This window comes from Chlamydotis macqueenii, chromosome 23 (genome assembly GCF_036417535.1).
Source record: "Chlamydotis macqueenii isolate bChlMac1 chromosome 23, bChlMac1.mat, whole genome shotgun sequence".
In the NCBI taxonomy this organism is placed as follows: domain Eukaryota; kingdom Metazoa; phylum Chordata; class Aves; order Otidiformes; family Otididae; genus Chlamydotis; species Chlamydotis macqueenii.
Genome location: NC_141578.1, coordinates 297071 through 316465, shown reverse-complemented (window position 1 = coordinate 316465; position 19395 = coordinate 297071). Strand labels below are relative to the sequence as shown.

The 19395-nt window shown below is 46.9% G+C and overlaps 1 protein-coding gene across 5 annotated transcripts in view; it reads right to left on the bottom strand.

Annotated features, from left to right (window-relative positions):
• Positions 1–13249, bottom strand: part of BRPF3 (bromodomain and PHD finger containing 3) — a 37893-nt gene extending 24644 nt beyond the window's left edge. For 3 of the 5 annotated variants that reach the window (XM_086765772.1, XM_086765776.1, XM_086765777.1), the window contains exons 1-4: positions 10976–11139; positions 4083–5485; positions 2931–3087; positions 1338–1469 (exon numbers count right to left, since the gene is read on the bottom strand). In XM_086765772.1, coding sequence (XP_086621898.1) covers positions 1338–1469; positions 2931–3087; positions 4083–5467 — 1674 coding nt within the window. In that variant the 5' untranslated portion in view covers positions 5468–5485; positions 10976–11139. Of the gene's footprint in view, positions 1–1337; positions 1470–2930; positions 3088–4082; positions 5486–8516; positions 8729–9218; positions 9655–10975; positions 11140–11161 lie in introns of those variants that run through there. The other 2 variants (XM_086765774.1, XM_086765773.1) reach the window with 2 other exon arrangements.
• Between the last annotated feature and the right edge of the window lie 6146 nt (positions 13250–19395).

Below are 19395 nucleotides of genomic sequence, written 5' to 3'. Positions count from 1 at the left end.
TTTAATTTCTTTGATCTTATAATCCCTCATTATGCCATTAAATCAACCACTTCAGTAGCAAAGGAAAGCAAGTCTGTTTACACAAAGCAAACTGTATGAGATGAGCTAAGCAACAAGACAGCATCAGTAAGAGAATGAATGAGGATGGATACAAAGACCACGCTCTTCCCCCAAAACAGGAAAGAAGCTGAACAAAGACTCAGGACTCTGGAGCATCTTTCTCCACTTACCTAAAAGCTGGGCTGGGGTAGAGCTCCAGCTAGACACACTTTTCTGTGATATCTTATCCTTCCATAAAGCACACCACAGTTTCAACAAGCTTTTATGCGTTTAGCCAACTGCGATAGGGATATATCAAGATACCAAAAGCAAACAAAGTCCAAGAGTGACTTTTTTTTTTGATCCTCCTACCTAAAATATGTCCACATAGCAAGCAGAACTGAGCCACTGCTGTAAATCAAGGAGAATGCAGTAAATTAACCGGTGCTGGCACCAACAGGATTCCACAAAAGCTGCGGCCAGCTTCTGGCCGTGAAAAAATAGCTTGCAGAGGGGCTGTGATCACAGAGGATGCTGCTTTCCCTCTGCCTGGCTCCCTGCAGACAGCCTGAGAGCACCCAGGCAATGCCTGAGGCCATGCGTAGAGGCTCACCACACGCAGGACGAGTCCGTCTGTCGTGAAGCTGTCCTTGAAGATAATCCTGCCAGAGAGCACAGCTGTGGCTGCAGTGACCAACCAGGTATGGCAAGCAAAGAGCCTCAACAGGCAAAACTGGCAAGCATAGGAAGCAACCTTAACTGGTGTAACTCTAGAGAACTGCACACAGATCAAAGAGGAAACTGGAAAATTCAGCAAATGGTCTCCCTCTTAAAAAATTTTCTTCTAAAAAATGTACCTAGAGGGCAAAACACAGGAATTTTTAGCTTTAGAAATTAAGAGCAGAATTGTGGTTTAGACCTCTCTCTGGAGTGGGTGTTACCAAACTCTTGAAATAATTATTAAAGGAGATCTGCCTTCTACTCTGCAAAACACCTGGTCCATGCCCAGGAACAGGACAGATGCTGTAGGTCAGGAATCAAATCCACTATTAATTGTGCAAACACATTTGCCCAGCACTCTGCAGCCCAGCACGGGTTCTGAGGGCAGAGGCTGAGCAGTGCAAGCCTGTGACTGACACAGGGAGAGATGGCTGTTCTGCACATCCAACGGTCAGACTCTAGGAAAAGAGGAAAAGGCTCAAGAAAAACTGTCGTGTTCCTCCTCTGCTTCCTGCAGCAGAGGGGGCTTGCATGGGAGCAAGCCTAAGTGCAGCAACTTGACAGCCAAAACTACCTACCTGCTCCCGTTTGAGTTTTTCCCTCTTACGGATCAGCTCAATGAGCAGCCGTGCCCGCTCCAAGTCATGCCGCAGTTTTTGCCAGTACTTCAGCTCTTCCTTCACTGCACTGGTCTTCTCATCCTGTTCCTTCTGTAAGGCACAGCAGTGGAGTGAGGTGAAAAAGACAATTGGATTTCCTGCGCTTCCTCCTCGTTCTAGGTGTCCCCCATGAATTACTGTCATAGTTTTCCTCCTGTGTACTTTGTCTCTTGTTCAGACTCGTCCCCTCCTTCCCGCAGCATTGAGCTGTCTAACAAACACAGCACCAGCCCTTTTGGATTTTATGTTATCTGTGAAGTTAGGCTTAAATCACGCTCTAGCTACGGTCCAGGAATATGCTTCAGTGCATGCTCATTTGCACCCTCCCTGCTTCTCTACCCAAGTTCATTACAGAGGCTGGAAATTCTTTCTGTTGGCTGCTGTGCATCGAAGAGGCAGCCCAAAGCATTTACAGTATAAAGGCAAGGCTCAAAAGCATGGGAGAAAAGAGCTATTATTATCTTCTTTGTAACCAATAAGAAATAGAGCCAGGGAAAGAGATTCACCGAAACACAAAGGAACAGCCAACACTGGGAGATGAGCTCACACCTTCTAAGACGCAGTTGAGTGGCTTCGCAATGCAGTCATCCTTCCTCTCCTAAATCTATAGTTTTTCAAATGGTTTTGAGGATATAGCTGAAGCACATATACTCCCGCATGATTGCCAAGAGAGGACAATTGCTTCACAAGATCTTGATGGTTTATAATTACAGGACATTTTTTTAGGAACTAACTTACAGTAAATTGCCAACTTAATACCCCAAGAAAATGCTGCACTTCCCCAAGCTCCAGACTGATGAAGGGGAAATATTTTTTAAATTAATCACCTTGAGTAGTCTGAATGCAAACCAAATGCCTATAAATGCCTCCAACTACAACAAAAATGCATTGTGCACGATGCCTACTGACAGGTGATGTTAGAGGGTAGGGTCTGACTGCTTCATCACTTCACCAACTGCTTCTCGTGCCAAACACAGTCCTGCTTAACAGCATCAAGATCGAGTGACTCTGGACACCAGCTCAGAGGAGGAAGTAAAGAAGTCCAGAGCTGATGATTGTGTCTAAACTTCCAAACAAATGCGCATGGGAGGGCAGGAAGTTCAAGTGGCAGGAAGAATGACCCAAACTGGAATTTGGCCAGGACTCTGGAGCTAACACCCGTTTTCTTGAGGAGGGGATCTTTAATCACTCATGAGGAACGTGGTTTTATGATTCATCTAAGAGATCAGTCAACCAAGGGCCCATCACATCCTTGCACAATCCTGGGTCTCCTGACTCAGGGAGAAAACTGGCTCATCAAACCAATTCTAGTGGCATGACTAGACATCCCACTGATACACTAACTCAGCTCTTCAGGCACCAGCATACCAAGAGGAGACCAAAAGAGACTTAAATCAGGTCACCCTCAGATCATTTCACCCTCATTCTCCTTCCTAGGCACGCGTCAAGCACATCTCCCCACAGAATGCAAGTTCTTCATCCCTCCATGCGGGTTCAGCTGGGGACCAGTACCTGCTCCGCATTCCTCTGGGACTGGAGATGCGAGTGCAGACGTCGGATCAGGGGCACCCCGTTCCTCGCCTGCCGCTTCAGCAGCCAGTAGTTGTGGAGCCTCTGCATGAACTGGTTCTTCCTCTGGAGGGAAAGGCCACTGCAGATTTTGTTCAGCCTAAAGGAAGCAAAGAGGTGTCATGGAGCCAACTGCAAAGCAACTGTGACTCTGCAGACCCTGATGATACCATCAGGTTTCCTGACAAAGCTTTGCAGTGTTGTGTCAACACACGCTCCGAGCTACGCATGCAAATGGTACAACCTGGAATCTCCCCACCATAAAGACAAACGTGCCTACTTTTCACAAGATATCCCTATCGGTCGGAAGTTCTCACCAAGCACCTGCCACAGCACAGTACACAATCACTAATTTGGCTCCAAGTCCTAATTTCAAAACTACTTTCAGTGTCAAGAACTTTCCCGAGGGCCATAAGTCTGATATTATTAAGCTGGAGTCTGGGAAACCAACTTGACAAGAGTCCAAGAATAATATATCACCTATTTCAACCTTTTCAAACAATTTGTTAGATTATACATGGTGCCTTATCAGCAGTTTTCCAAAGCTTATCTGTTAAAATACTGGCAACACATCATCACATTTCCTAAAGCACCAAACAAAAATTCAGCACTACCTAGTTTTGCATGAGAGAAAGCTGGGAGAAAAAAAATACACAGCTAGATTCCAAGTTGCTTGCAACACTGACAGGTTTGTCATGCTCTGTAATAAAAGGAGGAATTAAGAAACTAGTTAAATTAGGAGATCAAAAAATAATTTAATAGTGGGATGACCAACCTGTAATGCCTGAAGTATTTTAAAAACACCTTCACAGCCATCTGTGTAAATTCAGATGGGTGTTTGCCATCAGGGACCACCACGGATTCTGCTTTACACAACACTTTGGGATGGCTGCTCGGCAAGGCAGCCGAGCACAGTGTGCCAGGGACACTCGTGTGGAAAAACGCTGGTCAGGAATGATTCTGCAGAGCACTCTTTGAACACACTTATTGCTAGGTCTTGACTGAAGATTCGGTGTTCCCAAGGTCAATGATGAGAGCAACCAAGTCCTCAAAACAGACCCTGTCCAGCTCCTTCCCTAAACCTGCAACACTCACCTGTAAGAGGGGATTTGTGCGACTGTCACCATGGGCACAGATGAACGTCCATTGGCCACATCACCAGGCTCCTTTTTGTTCTTCTGCTTCAATTTCACTCGGTTCTTTTTCAGAGACCCTTTGGGAGGGCCAGAAGTGGTTTCCTTCCCTCCCTCCTCCTTCACAGTGTCCTCCTGCCCCTCACCGCCAGCAGCTGAAGACCCTTTTTTCACCATCCCAGGTGGGGAATGACTCTCACAATAGGCAGTCTTGCGCACAGTGAACGTTGTGCCGTTGATGCTGGTCTCCCTCATGGGTTCGATCTTCATGAAGAGACCAGCCCGCTGGGCACAGGTGACGTGGAAGGCAGTGTAACAGTTCACCTTGTGGCACTGGATAGCAGCTCCCATGCCCTTCTGCTTGCAGATATAGCATGTGAGCTTCCACCGAGCCGGGGGAATGTTATTTATCCCTTCGATGGGCTCCAGGAACACAGTGTTTGCAAAGCAGACCTCTGGAATCCAAATGGCACAAACCACATGAGCCCAGTGGCCATCGCTGGTCTGCTTGAAGGCTCCACCTTTGTTTGGGCAAAGGACACAATCCACAGGGCGAGAAGGGGACTGTAAGCAGCAGCGGCAAAGCCACTGCCCCTCGGGGATATAGGGCACGCCGTAACACTCCTGGTGCACGGCCAGATTGCAGATATCACAGAACAGGATGACGTTGCTGTTGTGACACTCATCGTCCATGCAGACACAGCAGAAGGCGTCCTCATCGATGAGGGACTGCTGAGCTCCGTTGTTCCGGCTCTCAAGGTATGACTCCTTTTCCAGCCGATCCACCAGCAGCTCAAAAGTGTCAGCAGAAACTGTCCCATAGCCATCGTCCCTTCTCTTCTCATTGACCATTTCCAGCCATGCCAGATCCTCCTCATCCATGTCATACTCCACCTCTACATCAAGGTCCTCAGGAGGCTTTTCAATGTACCGGTAGTAAGCAGCGGGGAGAGGAGGGGCATCTGGCTGCCTGAAGGAGTCCACCACGTGGAAATTGGGCTGGGGTAAGTGTAAAGACGACCCTTGTGCATGTTTGGAGCAGGACTCCTTCTTCTTGCCTTTGGAAGGTGTTTTCTTAGATTTGGAAGGGAAAAGGGGCTGCTCGCTGTTCTCCTTGTTGCTGTTGCACTCTGTGATGTCCTGGGCAGTCAGCTCATCCTCTGTGATGATTTTTAAGGGATCATAGATGCTGATGCGATGAAGCCGCCCATCAATGTCTACCTCCACGATCCGCTGGGCCTGAGCATATGTCAGTGTCTCCCGCGTTGGTGAGCACTTGAGGCTGTAGGGTGAGGGAGAACGCCTCCCCTCCAAGTTCTGCCAGGACCGCTTCCGAGGCTTCCTCATTGCTGTGGTCAAGAGACTCTGTAACAAAACAGGACAGAGGACAGTGTAAGCCAAGGAGACAAGCAAGGAGCAGCACAGATTCAAAAGCTCACTCAGAGTGGCAATTTCTACTAGACACTCCAGCAATTTCAGGCTTGCTGAGTCTTTACACCTTCTTAGATACAAGCAGGTAATGGATATATCAACCATTTCTTGCAACGTGTATCAGAGCAATGCACAGCATCCCCAATCTCTATTCGCGTGTCAGGAGATGTACATACCCCTATACCACCAGACAAGAAGAGCCCAAATTAATTTTACAGCACACCATCCAAATACTCTGCTGTGCATTCAGCTCAGCAAACCATTCAGATCCCCCAAAATTCAAATTCAGTACTTATCACATTTGCTTGCACCACTCACATATTAAGTTCACACAAGCCAAAGAGGAGTCCTCTGTTCTCTGCCTGTGGCTTTTCTTTTATATCCTCAATAGCACACAAAATACACTGAATGTTTTCCAAGTGGAACAGAAAGCGCTGTTCCTGTCCTACGAAAGTAGTTCCCAACTTTTTTTTGTAACTGAGCTCCATGTGAAAAAACTAGCAGTGCTCCCTCAGTCCCTCACCTTCCATGCAAGGTGAAACAGATTAAAGCAGCAGGCTAGTACATCTGCTTCTAGCACTGCAAAGCACTGCTGTAAAATTTGGGTGTGAATAGCTCAGTATCTGCATGAAAAAGAGAAAGACAGAAAAAAAAGACAGAAAGTGCTGTTCCTGTCCTACGAAAGTAGTTTCCAATTTTTTTTTGTCACTGAGCTCCATGTGAAAAAACTAGCAGTGCTCCCTCAGTCCAGGAGGAGCTCCTCCAAGTTTCCCACCTCAGGGCTGCCACCACCACTTCTTCCTTTGCCACACTGCAGATGTAAAAGGTCTCGTAATAAAAACCATCCTCCAGCTTTGCTCTCCTTTTTCTCACAGCCATAGCTGTTCCTTACACCTCTCTCCAGACAGTGCGCACTGAACAGATCATGTCCTTCCCAACACGCAAAATGGGTCACAAAAGCCCAAGCAGAACCAGAGGATGAACTGGGCAAGGAGCGGGTGCTAGATGTGCATCGCTCCTGCTCTTCGGTGGGATCCATGAGGAAGCGAAAGGGAGTGAGCATGGGAACAAGCAGCACAGATCCAGATGGACTCACGAGCTCTGGCTCAGCGTTAGCCCCTCAGGAGCCACAGTCCGTGTTCAGGCACCTGCGCTGGTTCTGCATGGAGGGTCTGCAGGGGCACGAACAGGAAAGTAGACAGCCAGCTTCTAGACCGCACCTGGAACTGTGCAATGGTATTTGCTCAGAACCTCAACAGAAAGTCCAAGCCAGCTCTGCCCTCGCAAACTGCTGATCAGTAACCCACATAATTATTTGAGAGTTGGCTCCTGACATTAAGGAGGTGCCCATCAAGGGGGAGCGGAGCAGAAGCCTGGAGCTGGTGAGATCAGCTGAGGGAGCATGGAAACACAGCAGCAGGAGCCCGGCGGTCTGAGCGCAAAGGAGGGAGGCAGCAAAGAGAAAAAGCGGAGAGGAAGCAAGAAGGGCAGTGTCAGGGATGGGAATATGAGCTATGGGAAGAAATGGGCTAAGGCAGAAACAAGCTGAGGAAAAAAGGAGAAGAGACAAAGAAAAGCAAATGTAAAATCTCCCCAAGAAGATAAGTCAGCTCAGAGCTTATCTGTTGCTATGCAGAGGCCTGAACCAGCACCTCACCCTTATTTAGAGCAATCCACACTTCCAGCGCCTTTCTGTGGGACCCACAGACAAGAAAACACACTGCAAACCCCTAATTTGTACTTAGCTGTTGTGTTATTTCTGCTCTGTGAAGGACATAGCTCCACAAACCCTCAATCGTGTGAGTTGGAGCAAGCAGCACCCCGCAAGACCAGGACCTACAGGAAGTCCCGAGCTTATTCCAGAAAGCAGTAACAAATTCCAGGAGCAACACATTTTTCTTGAAAGTACTGGCTCTGCGAACCATGAGACTAAGCCATGATACAACACGTGTCCTAAGAAACAAATAGGCTTTGGGAAAAGTTTCCAGACTTTGTATCCACAGAAATAAGCTGGAGGAGCCGGCTTCAGTACGCACACCTGTAGCAATGGAGCCTGTAGGCACAATTTAATTTCTGATGACAACTTCCACCTGCAAATATAGGTACCACAAATTTCAGGACTTTTGCCTTAAAACTACAACCAGCCACTTGATCAGCAGACTGCAGACACCCAACTGCACTCGTCCCAGCCGAGCTCCAACAGCTTCAATCAGTAAGAAAAAATAATTTTAAAATAAGGGTATACAGGCAACTTGATCATCAAATGAAAACATCAGAAATTCCTGCTGACAAACAGCTCTCTTACAATTCAGGACGGTATGAGCAAAGAAGATACTGGAGGCAAAAAGATCTACGAGCAAAAAGATATTGGAGGATGAAGTAATTAGCATGAGCTGACCACACTCACAATTAATATTGTGTTCAGGAAAAATTAGATGTTAGTCGATTGCTGGGAGCGCTGAGAGACGAGCAAATTTCAGCAAAACAAGTACCTGAAGGAAGGGTTATTTTACCTGTTGATACGAAAAACAAGGGCACTGCGTTCCTGTTGCTTCAGTGAAACAATCAGTTATTGTCTAGAGAAATTACCCAAAGTGGGCTTTCCACCACAGCAACGACTACCATGAAACAACCCATTTGTAAACCACACATTTACTCAGCGCTATGCAGAAGCATCTGAACCGGCATGGAAAATGCTGCTAGCGAGAGCTGAGTGCCTGGAATGAGACACGCACCTGGATATTAGGAGAGACGCAGCTACCCATCTCCAAAATACCTTGAAAGCAGCAATGAAAAGAACTCAGACACGCTGAGCTGAACACTGCGACCTTGTCTGCAACACAGAAACTTCTAAGCAGCAATCTAGGAATGTTCTGATCTTCCTAGCACACTTGAAAACACTTCCCAGCCACAGATAAAAAAGAATCACTCTGCAAACAGCACCCGTGCATGCTGAAACACTAACCAGACTTGACTTCAGTAGAGTTAAATGTTATTTCAGCCCATGCTGATTCTGTCCCACCACGGACAAAGGTTGCTGACGAAAAAGCAGAAAGTTCAAACAGTCGTCCTCTCGCTGTCACCACAGTGTGCTCAAGGCTTTCCAAAAACCTCCCATCATCCATTTCCACTGGGTATTGTGCCAGGAGCTGGGGGTGAGGTTCCTAGAGAGCACAGCTGAGCAAACAACATGGCTGTAACACACAAAGCTACCGGAGATGACCTTCTTTCTACCCCAGGAGATCACTTAGGAGCAGTTCAATTCTACTGAGCGGTGGCTTTCACACCTGTGAGCCAGAGATGCCTGGGTGCTGCAAAAGGTGACTAAGAAGAACAAGCCCATCATCAGGAGACTTAAATTTATTGTAAGGGTTTGAAAGCTCCACTGAAAAAAGCTGGAGACACACATACCAAAAAACATCACAGTACAAGCCCTTATTGTACATGCACCCTGGAAAATCCAGCAACAAGTGGATCCTCTAAAGGAAGGGCTAAACGTTGCTGTGATGTACACCCACGCCATATTGCGTCAGCCATTTCCGAAGGGCAGAGGCACCTTCTCACACCACAGAAGACCTCAATCTCCTTCCAACCCCTCATGCCCACCGCAGTCCTTTCCAGCTGACAACCAAGGATTTTCTTTCCAGCACCAGGTTTCTTTGCTAACCTGAAAAGGACACAAGGCTGGAGCTCAAGGCAGTGCTGCTGGGGGAGTTTCCTGACCCTTTCCAGCATGGCCTGGGGATTCCAGTGAAGAGCTGCATCCCTCAACAATGAAGACCTTCAGTGATCTGCAGTGAGGAGAAGGCCACCTGGACTTCAGCAGGCAGCAGCAGATGGAATCGAGGTAGCTCTCGTTCCCCTCTGGTGTATCATGATTACCAGCAGTGGCTACAGCTCATACAGCCCTAAAAGGTTTGGGGTCTGGTGTTGCCAAAGATTGCCTCTTTCTGGGGCACCAAGTCAAACACAAGGTCTGGAGATGCTCCTCCTCATCGCCATCCTGCAGCCACACAGCTCCGGATGGGCACTTGTCACTGTTTGCTGGGATTCAAAACCCGTTCCTGCGCAGCAGGGAACACACACATACGGCGCTATTTAAGAAACACATCTGTAAAGTAAAGGCAGCAGATGCCAGAGGAAAGAAACAGCCTGGAACAGTCGCAGCCCCCTTTCCACCTTTCTTTTGCCAACCACAATGCTGGGTAATATTCCTACCGCCCTCATCTCCATGTTCCCAGCACATCCATGCTTGCCATGGGCCCATACTCCCCCACACGCCTGCCGAGGATTTATGCTCCTCGTGCCCACACTGACGCCTACAACAAAGCAAGTCGGTGCTCAGCAGAAGTCGCAGAGTGCTCCCCAGCCCAGCACATGCAGAGTTCTTTATCGACCCCTTGATATTTCTGTAACTGAGTCAAGCTGACGGGAGACGCACCAGGCCGCAGGAGGGGAGCTCCCTCTGGAGCAGGGAGAGTGTGAGACACGATGTCAGGCTGCGACGAAGTTTAAGGTAAAGTCTGGGCTCAGCAACACATAGTGCATGCCACAAGCTGTGTCCGGCCTCAGCAGCAGCGCTCCAAGGGAAGAGTGACATGCCATGAGCTGTGTTGGGCCTTAGGAGCAACTGAGGGAACCATGACACATCACGAGCTGCGTCTGGCCTCAGCAGCGCTCTGAGGGAACCATGACACGCCACGAGTTGTGCCAGGAGCCATCAGGAGGTCCCCTGTCCAGCGAGGACCACGGGATCCCTGCAGGGAACCCCAGCAGCAGCCAGCAATTCCGGTCAAGACACAGCAGGGACTCGGACAAAAATAAAGCAGCCCCTGCGGGAGGAGGAGGCGCAGCGGGTGGGTGTCGTGAGCTACGACAATCGTCAGCACGAGGCCCACCACCCCCCGGGGAGCGAAAACAGTCCCCGAGTGGAGAAGGCCCAGGACGGTGGAGAGCGAGAGAGCGCCCAGGCAGCGCCGCAAGACTATTGGCTTTCGCTGCCGTCCATCCCGGCTCCATCACCAATAGCAAAGCAAGACGCTGCGGGTCTAAACGGAGGTGCTCTCGGCCCCGCCTGGGCCAATAGCGTGGGACAAGGTGGGCGGGGCCCCACGACGGCCGCGAAGAGAGGGGGGGACAAGATGGCGACAAGGGGGGGGTACGGCTAACACGGCGCTGCCTATTCCCCCTCCTTAGGCTCTCGCCGCCGCCGCCCTCTCCTCGCGAGTGGCCGCAGGCCGCTCCCGCCGCGCCGGGGACCGAGCGAGGACGCGGAAGTGGGGCGGGGGGCCCGCAGGTTGCGGCGCACCGGTCTCCCCCGGCTCTTTCCCGCCCGGTCACCTTCCCGCGACCCTGGCGCGGGGGTGTATGCGAGGACAGACCCCCTGGGGGAAGGGTGTCGCGGCCTCCCGCGCAGCGCTTTACCTGGCCGCCTCAGCGCGCTGCCGCCGCGGCCGTCTCCACCGTTGCCGCCGCCGCCTCCTTTTTGGGGATCTTGGGGGGAGGGGGGGTGTTTGGGTTTTTTTTCCTTTTTTTTTTTTAAATCCTCTCTTTCCGCCTCCCCCTCCTCTCCCCTCCCCCCCCCCCCCCCCCCGGGGCGGACGGGCTCACCCAGCCGGCGGCGGGAGGGGAGGGCACAAGATGTCGGCTCCGTGCGCTCCGGCTACCGCCGCCTCTTCAGCGCCGCCTCCTCATGCCGCTGCCGCCGCTGCTTCCCCGCCGCTGCGGCCCTGGTGCCGCTTCGCCCCCCACCACCCTCACCTTCCCCCCCCGCCCCCCTTCTCCCCGGGGCCCCGCTCGCTTCAACGCCCCCGCCGCTGTGTCGAGGCGGGGGGGGGGGGGGGAGCAGGGGACACACGCACAAGATGGAGGCGGCGGCGGCAGCAGCGGCGTAGCCCGGCCGAGCGGCGAGGAAAGGCAGCAGCCAGCGGGCAGGCGGGGGAGGGGGCTGCCGCGCTTCGCTCCCCCCCGCTCCTGCCGCGGGCAGGGACCGCCCGCCCCTCCCCGGTCCCTTCCCACCCCCGGGCCGCGCGGAGCGGGAGGCCCCCGGGGGCTGCGGGGTGACGGGAGGTGGGGGTGGGGGGTGTCCTACGCGCTAGCCTCATGGAGAGGGGGAGCGAGTTTCTGGCTGGAAGGGGCCTGTCCCCACTTCGTCGGGCTGGGGTCTCGGTTATGGTCGTGGGGGTCCCTTCTTAGGCTGGTGCCTTGCACCCCGGAGCCCCCAGGCCGCTGGAGATGGGCACTTTGGATTTTTGCCCCAGGTTCATGGGGGTGCCTTCATTCCGCTGGGTTTTTGTTTTTTTTTTTTTTTTGGCAGGAGCCATGGGGTCCCCCAAAATGTGTGGGAGCCTACTTGGGAGCATCGCCGCCTGCCAGAGCACTGTCCAGCTGCAGCCCCAGAGGGCCTGTAACCTTATCTCTGCTACCGTTAGCCCAAACGAGCAATATCAAACGACAGGAATAATAGTCTGTATTTATTTTCTAGTCTGATACTTCAGGTCCAGATGGCCTCCTAATGTGCGGAGGTGTGACAGGGTGGAAGGACAGCGAGAGAGGGACTGAGAGGAATGAGTAGGGAAGAAGTTATGTTTACAACTGAGATAAATGGTAAGATAGGAACTGCAAAGGCTCCTACACTTGTTTTTTATAGAGGGTACTTGGGCATATGTACCCTTTACCTCCCACTCAGATCGTGCAGAGTATTGCATAATACTGAATTTATAGAATTCACTGTTTTCAAAGGAGAAAAGAATGTTATTTTCCCTCATTTACAGTCCGACTATAAATATGTTATCTCATCTCTTTAACGTATGTTAACCGTGGAATCTGAGAGCAGCCAGTCTATGACAAGTCTGTTTTGCATAGTACTTAGGTTGGACCAGAGCTTGTTGAAGCCTTAAAAACATGAGAAAACATGTTTCTTAATGCTGAACAGTCTTACATGTCAACCTCTAAGTACTCCTTTCTGTGTATACTTTTTAAAGAATCTACTGTTAACCCATCAGAACTCAAAAAAAAATACATTCTGTTCTTGTCCTGCATGAAAAATAACCTATCAAAGATTTAGAAACAGTCCCAGTACTCTTCACTGACTTATGTAGGATTTCACCTAAACCCAAAAGAACAGCTATGCAGCAGCACAGTCCTATGCATGAAGGATTAAAAAAAAAACCAAAGTCTATAGGTGTTTCTGCTTACGAGTTGAGCATTCATAAGATAATTAGAGTAAATGAAGTCATTTCAATAACTGATTAGCAACTTCACTATCTCATTTTCCTTAGTTTTGTTTTTAGCAGCGGGTTTTACTTGCTTTTTTTTTCCTCGCTTTTTTTGTGTTGTTTTTTTTTTTAAACTATTTAACTATTAACTTTTGCGAAGTCTTTCATTTTGACCTCAGTTTTGAAGCTCTATACTCTAAGATTCGCACTGGAATTGGCTTATTATAATCACATTAGGTTCTTGCAGAGTTTTGCATACACGCTTAATGTCAAGCATGTGAATTGCCCTATTAAGTTCAGTAGGATGACTTGTGCGCAAAGCGATGTACAGACATCTCCAAAGATTGGGGGCCATGTGTTACAACATCAAAACAAGTTATCCATCATTTAATTTTTAAATAGAGCTGTGGAACTAATGTGTTATTTGAAAAAACATTCTGAACTTCTCTCAAATCCCGGAGGCACAACTTAATTCACTTTCTCTGCTCTCTCCCAGTTTTTAAAAGATTCAAGTTCAAAACCATGTTGCTTCAAATGAAAGCAGCCAAGACAGCTCAAACAGAGCTGGGCACCTTCAATCATATTTTAATTGCCTTCATCTTTATTCAAGTATATGAAACAGACGTTAAAAGGGGAGAAAATTATCATTTGGAATTGAGAACTGACCTTTTTTGTTTGTTGATTCATTAAGCCTCAGAAATGAATAATGTTTGTATCTCTGCTTCAGCTCTTTGTTCTGTGGCTGTTTTCTTTGGAATTATTGAAATTATTGCAATTACTACAAAGGACCCACGTGCATTAAAAGTTAAAAGCGCGATATCTGAAAGTGATTAGCCTGAGCTGCAGTTTGTTTCAGCTGGATTTGCAAGTGCTCAGCTGTGCTTTCTAAGACCCTACTTTTTTTTTTTTGTGGAGTATATATGACCCTATTCAGTCCCACTAACTTCAGAGAGGCGACACAAGCACTCAGCACTATCACCTTGGTGATGTTCTTTTTTTTTTTTAAATCTTAACATGCAAATCATAGTTTTATAACCCTTTTTCAGGTGAAGTGTTCTGAAGACAGATCTGAAATCATGCTTGATGGTGGAAAAACTTTTATCCAACCAAACTTGGCTAAAAGGAGTTAACTCACTCTCATTTAACAGAAAATCCATGAGGGTTGAAGATGTATACTAACCTTTCAGTATTATTTAATAGAGCACAATCCAACAAAAAAGGAGTTATCAATCAGCCAAAGTGCTGACTGAATCATTTGTGAAGCAGCACTTTAGCTGAACATTGCCTTCAAAGCTCTATAAACCCATGTGCTCAGAAAATGCCCTTGTAGAGAGAAATCGGGCAAAACATCCCATACACCGCATTCACCTGGAAACTGGCATTTTCAGTGTACTAATACTGACAGCCTTGAAGGTAACTGCAATTAGTGCAGCAGGTGCTCAGCTAAATTAATTAGTTTGGGCTATTTTGCTCTTCATTCAATCTTTCCCTTTCATGTCTTGTTTCTCTTAGTTGGGAAAAGAAAAAGAGCCATAATCACGTTACCAGTCAACACTCCACTGACCATGATACGAGAAACTGTGAGGATTTGGAATGCTGTCCCTGGTTGCTTAGGCAAGAGCAAGACATGGAAATATGAAAAGGTATTACTGTCTGTTGTACAGTATCTCATGGGAGTTCTCAGATGTGTTTATAATTTCCTGTATTTTTCTTCTCTCCCATTATCACATAGTTAAACCCTAAAAATTATTTGTTTAGTCTGCTACCTAGAATGTGAAAAGGCTAAATATCCAAACAGATTCTGTTTCATTTTCCTATAGGATAAAATAAGCATATGGCTTTCTAAGAGGCTGTAGATATTTTCAAAGCTTTGAAAGGTTTCTAGGTGGGGTCCAAAATGTGGCAAGTATTGTCTCTCTGTTAAAAAAAAAATCCCGATAATGTCGTAGTATATCCTCTTAAGAAAAAAAAAAACAAAAAACCCCCCAACATTGCTTGATCTGCTTTTTCTTTCCCACTTACATCTGGAAGTACCTAATAAATATGTCCCATAAAGTTGCAACTTCACAGACCTAATTAGCTGTCAAAACTTACACAGAAAGATTGTTTATGATGAAGGCTTCACTTTCCACGTAATAAAAAAAAAAAATGCTTAGATAATAAACTCAGAAATAAATGCAGGAATAACAAGTAAATAGCATTTCAAGATTACCATCTGTGTGTTATGTGAGGCAGGTACAAAAATTCTATCCATATAAATTTTTATTATACTTCCTTACTATAAACAGCAAACATATTTCTGGCTGGCCTCATTTATGGAATTTTGGATGTTTGCTTAATGGCCTAGTGATTTTTATCACTCAGTTTTGTATTTTGAAGTATGTAAACTACGCAAGGGGGAAAAAAAAAAACCTTAGGAATGTGCATCAATTATGTGTCACTGTGGGTCATCTAATAGGTGCACCTGAGCCTCAGCGTAAGATCATTTATTCTTTGACTAACAGTGTCTGTCAGGGTCACACACATCCTCTGGTTTTTGTTGCTGATTTTGAAGTATTTTAAACCTTGGCCTGAGTCACTGGCTCTGTCAAGTAAGTGTTTTTCAAACTCCATTCATGAAATGTGAGTATGTTGGGGTTTTTTTCCCCTTCAAGTAGCTCATTCCTCTTCATTGAAACATGTCCTCAGATGCCGTACAAGCACTGAGATGGTTCATCTTTACAAACAGACACCATTTTTCCACTACCAACCTGTTACAGTTCCTGCTATCTATTTTGAGTTTCTGGCTGGTACATTACCTGAAACACAAATATGTGCACACCTCCAGGGTTCCTGAGCTTGCAGAGCACCAGCTCCCCACCTGCGTGTGTCAGGGTATTGGGAACTGCAGAAGAAATAGTGTTTGGCTCTTGGGCAGTGTGTTGAAGGGTTGGTGGGTGAATGAATGAAACCAGAGCGTGGAGCCCACACACCAGCTGTTGAGATTGCTCTCATAAGTTCAGAGCATTCTGTGAAAGCTCACAAAAGAAAAAGCCTACTGAGAAACCCAGGCCCTGAAACAGAAACTATTTTCAGGAAGTATATTCAACAGGATGACTGATGCTAAAGAGGCTTTTCTACGTGCTATCCCTGAAACAAGCAGGACTAATACTTGCTCACTGACAGCAAAATCTGTGTACTCTGTTGTGTTCACGCTTGTTCTTCTCACACTTGTTCATATCCAAAGTCCTCAGTGCCTCTTCCATGCTTGTCCTCTGGTCAGACACAATTCCCAAAGGGCATCTCAGGTTATTCTCTAAAGCTATGAAGGCTCATTTTCAACTGCTCTGTACATTATTATGAAGATGTTTTCTCCCTTGGCCATCATTAAAGAGAGCCAGTAAACTCCAATCCTTTTCAGGTCTCCCTATCTCCTTTTGCAGAGGGGCAAGATAATTAAGAGATCACACCCTAAATTCCCATTTAAAGTGGTTTATGTGTTTTGTCTGAATGGGTTCTTCACCTTAAGAAGGTGACTTTCTAAATAAAACTCTGTACTCCAAAAGCCTCCATAGAATTACTCAATTTTTCTCTAGAAGAATGAACTTTAAGATTCTTCTGTGTCTGTAGTCAGGAGGCCAGCCTGCCTTACCCCCCATCCTGAGACATCTCCCTGTGTGTTCGCACAGACTCACCTGGACGATGACCCTCCGCTCTAACCACCAAGCATCATTTTAGCAGGGCATAGGCAGCTCTGGAAATGTCTCCACAGCTCTCCAGGATGTTTGTGGCAGCTGCACAGAGCTTCTCTTTGACCTCTGTTTATGCAGTGGACATGGCAGCCAAGTGAGGTGTCAGGTTCAAAAGGACAATATGGCAACTGCTGTTTGACCAATGCAGCTGGATCTTCTTTCTTCCACCATTTGAGGAAAATGCAAGTTGTCTCACACTTGGGAAGAAGAAAGGATGGTCCTTACTCTCATAAAGCTGAGGTTCTTCAAGACAGAGTCACCAGGACACCTCTGCATGTCCTCCAGCTCCACTTTTTGGAGTACTTTGTAACAAAACCGTTGCATTTCAAGGGAATTGAAGGAACATAATGGTTCTGTGCTGACTGTCCCTACCTAAGAGTGGAGTAAGGCAAAGGGCTTTGGGAGATATGAGCAGAGAGAAACTGCGTCTCAGAGTAGCATGTCTGTACAGCTGCAGCAGGATAATATCAGCACCATCCTATCAAAAAGCTACAGCTGCTGGAGGGCTGTCCCAAGTACTACACAGCACGAGCTGCAACAGAGAGACAGCCAAGAAACACGACGTCACCTTGTCCGGTTCTCAGTGGAAACAAGAGCTCAGAAAATTCTGGTAATGTTGCAGTTTTCCCTTATTTAAGGTTGTACAGAAAAACCAGATATAATAACACAAAAAAAAAAAAAAAAAAAAGATAAAATTGGAGAGTACTGAAAGCATACATCCTGGCTAAACCAAACCAGAATGACTCAGCAGCTACAGAAGGGGTGGAGAGTTGAGAAATACTGCATTATGTTACTGAGTTTGTGTACCTTCTCAACAAATACTTTTGTATAGCCCTGGGGACTGTGTGCTCTGAGCTCTTACAGAGAGGAGACGCTTGTCTTTTGGCACATGTCCCTTGCGATGGACTTTGGAATGACCGGCTGAACCTGACCGACCGTAATAGGGAAGATGCCAACTAAGAAGATATTTATGCTGCAGTCCAAAGGTGTTGTCACAACTAACAGTCATACATGCCTAGCGTTGAACTATCTAGCGACTGTATCAATAGCTGTGGATCTGCAGGTACACCCTGCACCCCTGAAGATCCCGAGTAAATATTCGGACTGACTTGTGCTGAGCTCCTTGCTACTTCACAGACTGTGCTATTAATACCGAGCTCAGTAGCTTTGAGCTAGTTCAGGTATGCTTGCATGAGCCACAGTCACACTGCTGGATTGCAGGGGGGTGTCTGTGCATTGCCACCCGTGTACAGGAAAGGATTTGGAATGGGATTGCTGTAATTCAGAGATATTTGTAGTTTTTACTGTCAACTGCAGACAGAATACGTTGGCAAGTGATCTTAAGAGCTGAACAGCTCTTTGGCAACCAAGCACCTAGAATTGTAGGGAAAAACTGTAGGTCCGAAACAGATCTAGATTTGTGTACATAGTTTTTACATCATTTTATATCTGACAAACCTGTGTTACTGCTGGTGAGCCTTATGCTTGATAGCTTCCCAGAACACCCCTGGAAAAGGGACCCATTGCATAAGTCTGAGCTCCTGTGCAGGCTGTCAGATCGTAGAAGATACTGAACCTGAGTAAATCATAGCTCTGTTCCTGTTCAGGCTTTTCTCTGCACTAACATTAATGTATGTAGGGACATGTAACCTATCTAGAAGTTTATTAGAATCCATTCAAGGAAACTAACAATTTCCATCCATCGGCAAAGCTGCAGGTAGATGTCTGATTAGAGAATCACTCTTTACAGGTGGCTGTGCACTTGGATCCTGCTCAGCGTATAACCAGCAGAAAATCAGGTGGGGTTTCTTTTGTTTTGTTGGTTTGTTTTTGTTTTTTTGTTTTTTTCTCTGCAAGTACCTCTATACATTTGGGGTTAGCCATTAGCATTTGCAGGACTGTGATCATAAACCGAAGCGGTGTTTAAAGGAATATGTGACACATTGGGGAGTGTCCTAATACATATTTAAAGATTTTTTTCCTTTTTTTTTTTTTTTTGGTGGGAATGAAGCATACTCATTCATATTTTGAGCACGAAGAAATAAAGGCCTGTCAGAGGACAAAAACCCCATCTATTCTGTAGCAGTGCAGAGAGGGGATAAATAGCCCCCAAAGACCCCATTATACTTAGGAAACTCTGGCAATTAACTGTTTAGCATATGGATAATGAGAACTTCCAAGCATAGAGGTGGAAGGGGAAAATTCTCAGCAATATACTGTCCAATCTCCTGGACGTAACCTCAGATACCAGTGGTCAAGACCTAGCAGTTACTTGCTTTAGAATAAGCCACACAAGCATTTCAAGAGGACTGATGAGAGGTATTGTCTACAAGATCATCAAGATGAATTAGAAAGAGAGCCAGGACTTTACACAACCAAAGTATCAGAGTTTGAAACTGTCTTGGAGTCTCCTTAGTCCCCAAACCCTGCTCTTCCACATTTGCTATTCTGAAGTATCCCACTCTGGGGATAAGTTACACCTCGAGTATTTAGATGCTCACATGAGACCCAGACTCACTAAGGTAAGAGCCTACAGACACAGTCGTAATAACACCACAGTCACTTTCAGATCCCATTTGCTTATTTTGTTCTTGTAATTATTTTCCATCTCTGCTCTGTTCTAATGGTAATAACATTTATAGCAAACACCCATATACTCAAGTGGTGGTTTGGGACATGCTGATGCATACACATCAAAAAATGCAAGGCTTCAGATGATATCAGTAAAGTAATTTGATGTACTGGAGGTATAAAGATCAAAACACACTTTTAAATTTGAATGAACTATTTAGCATATTATAGAACTAAAAGATGGAACAAACTTTCCCTGGAGGGAGGATCCAGGCTCCTGGCTGGTTGATCTGGGTTCCAAAAACATCTTCCATCTCTTTATGTA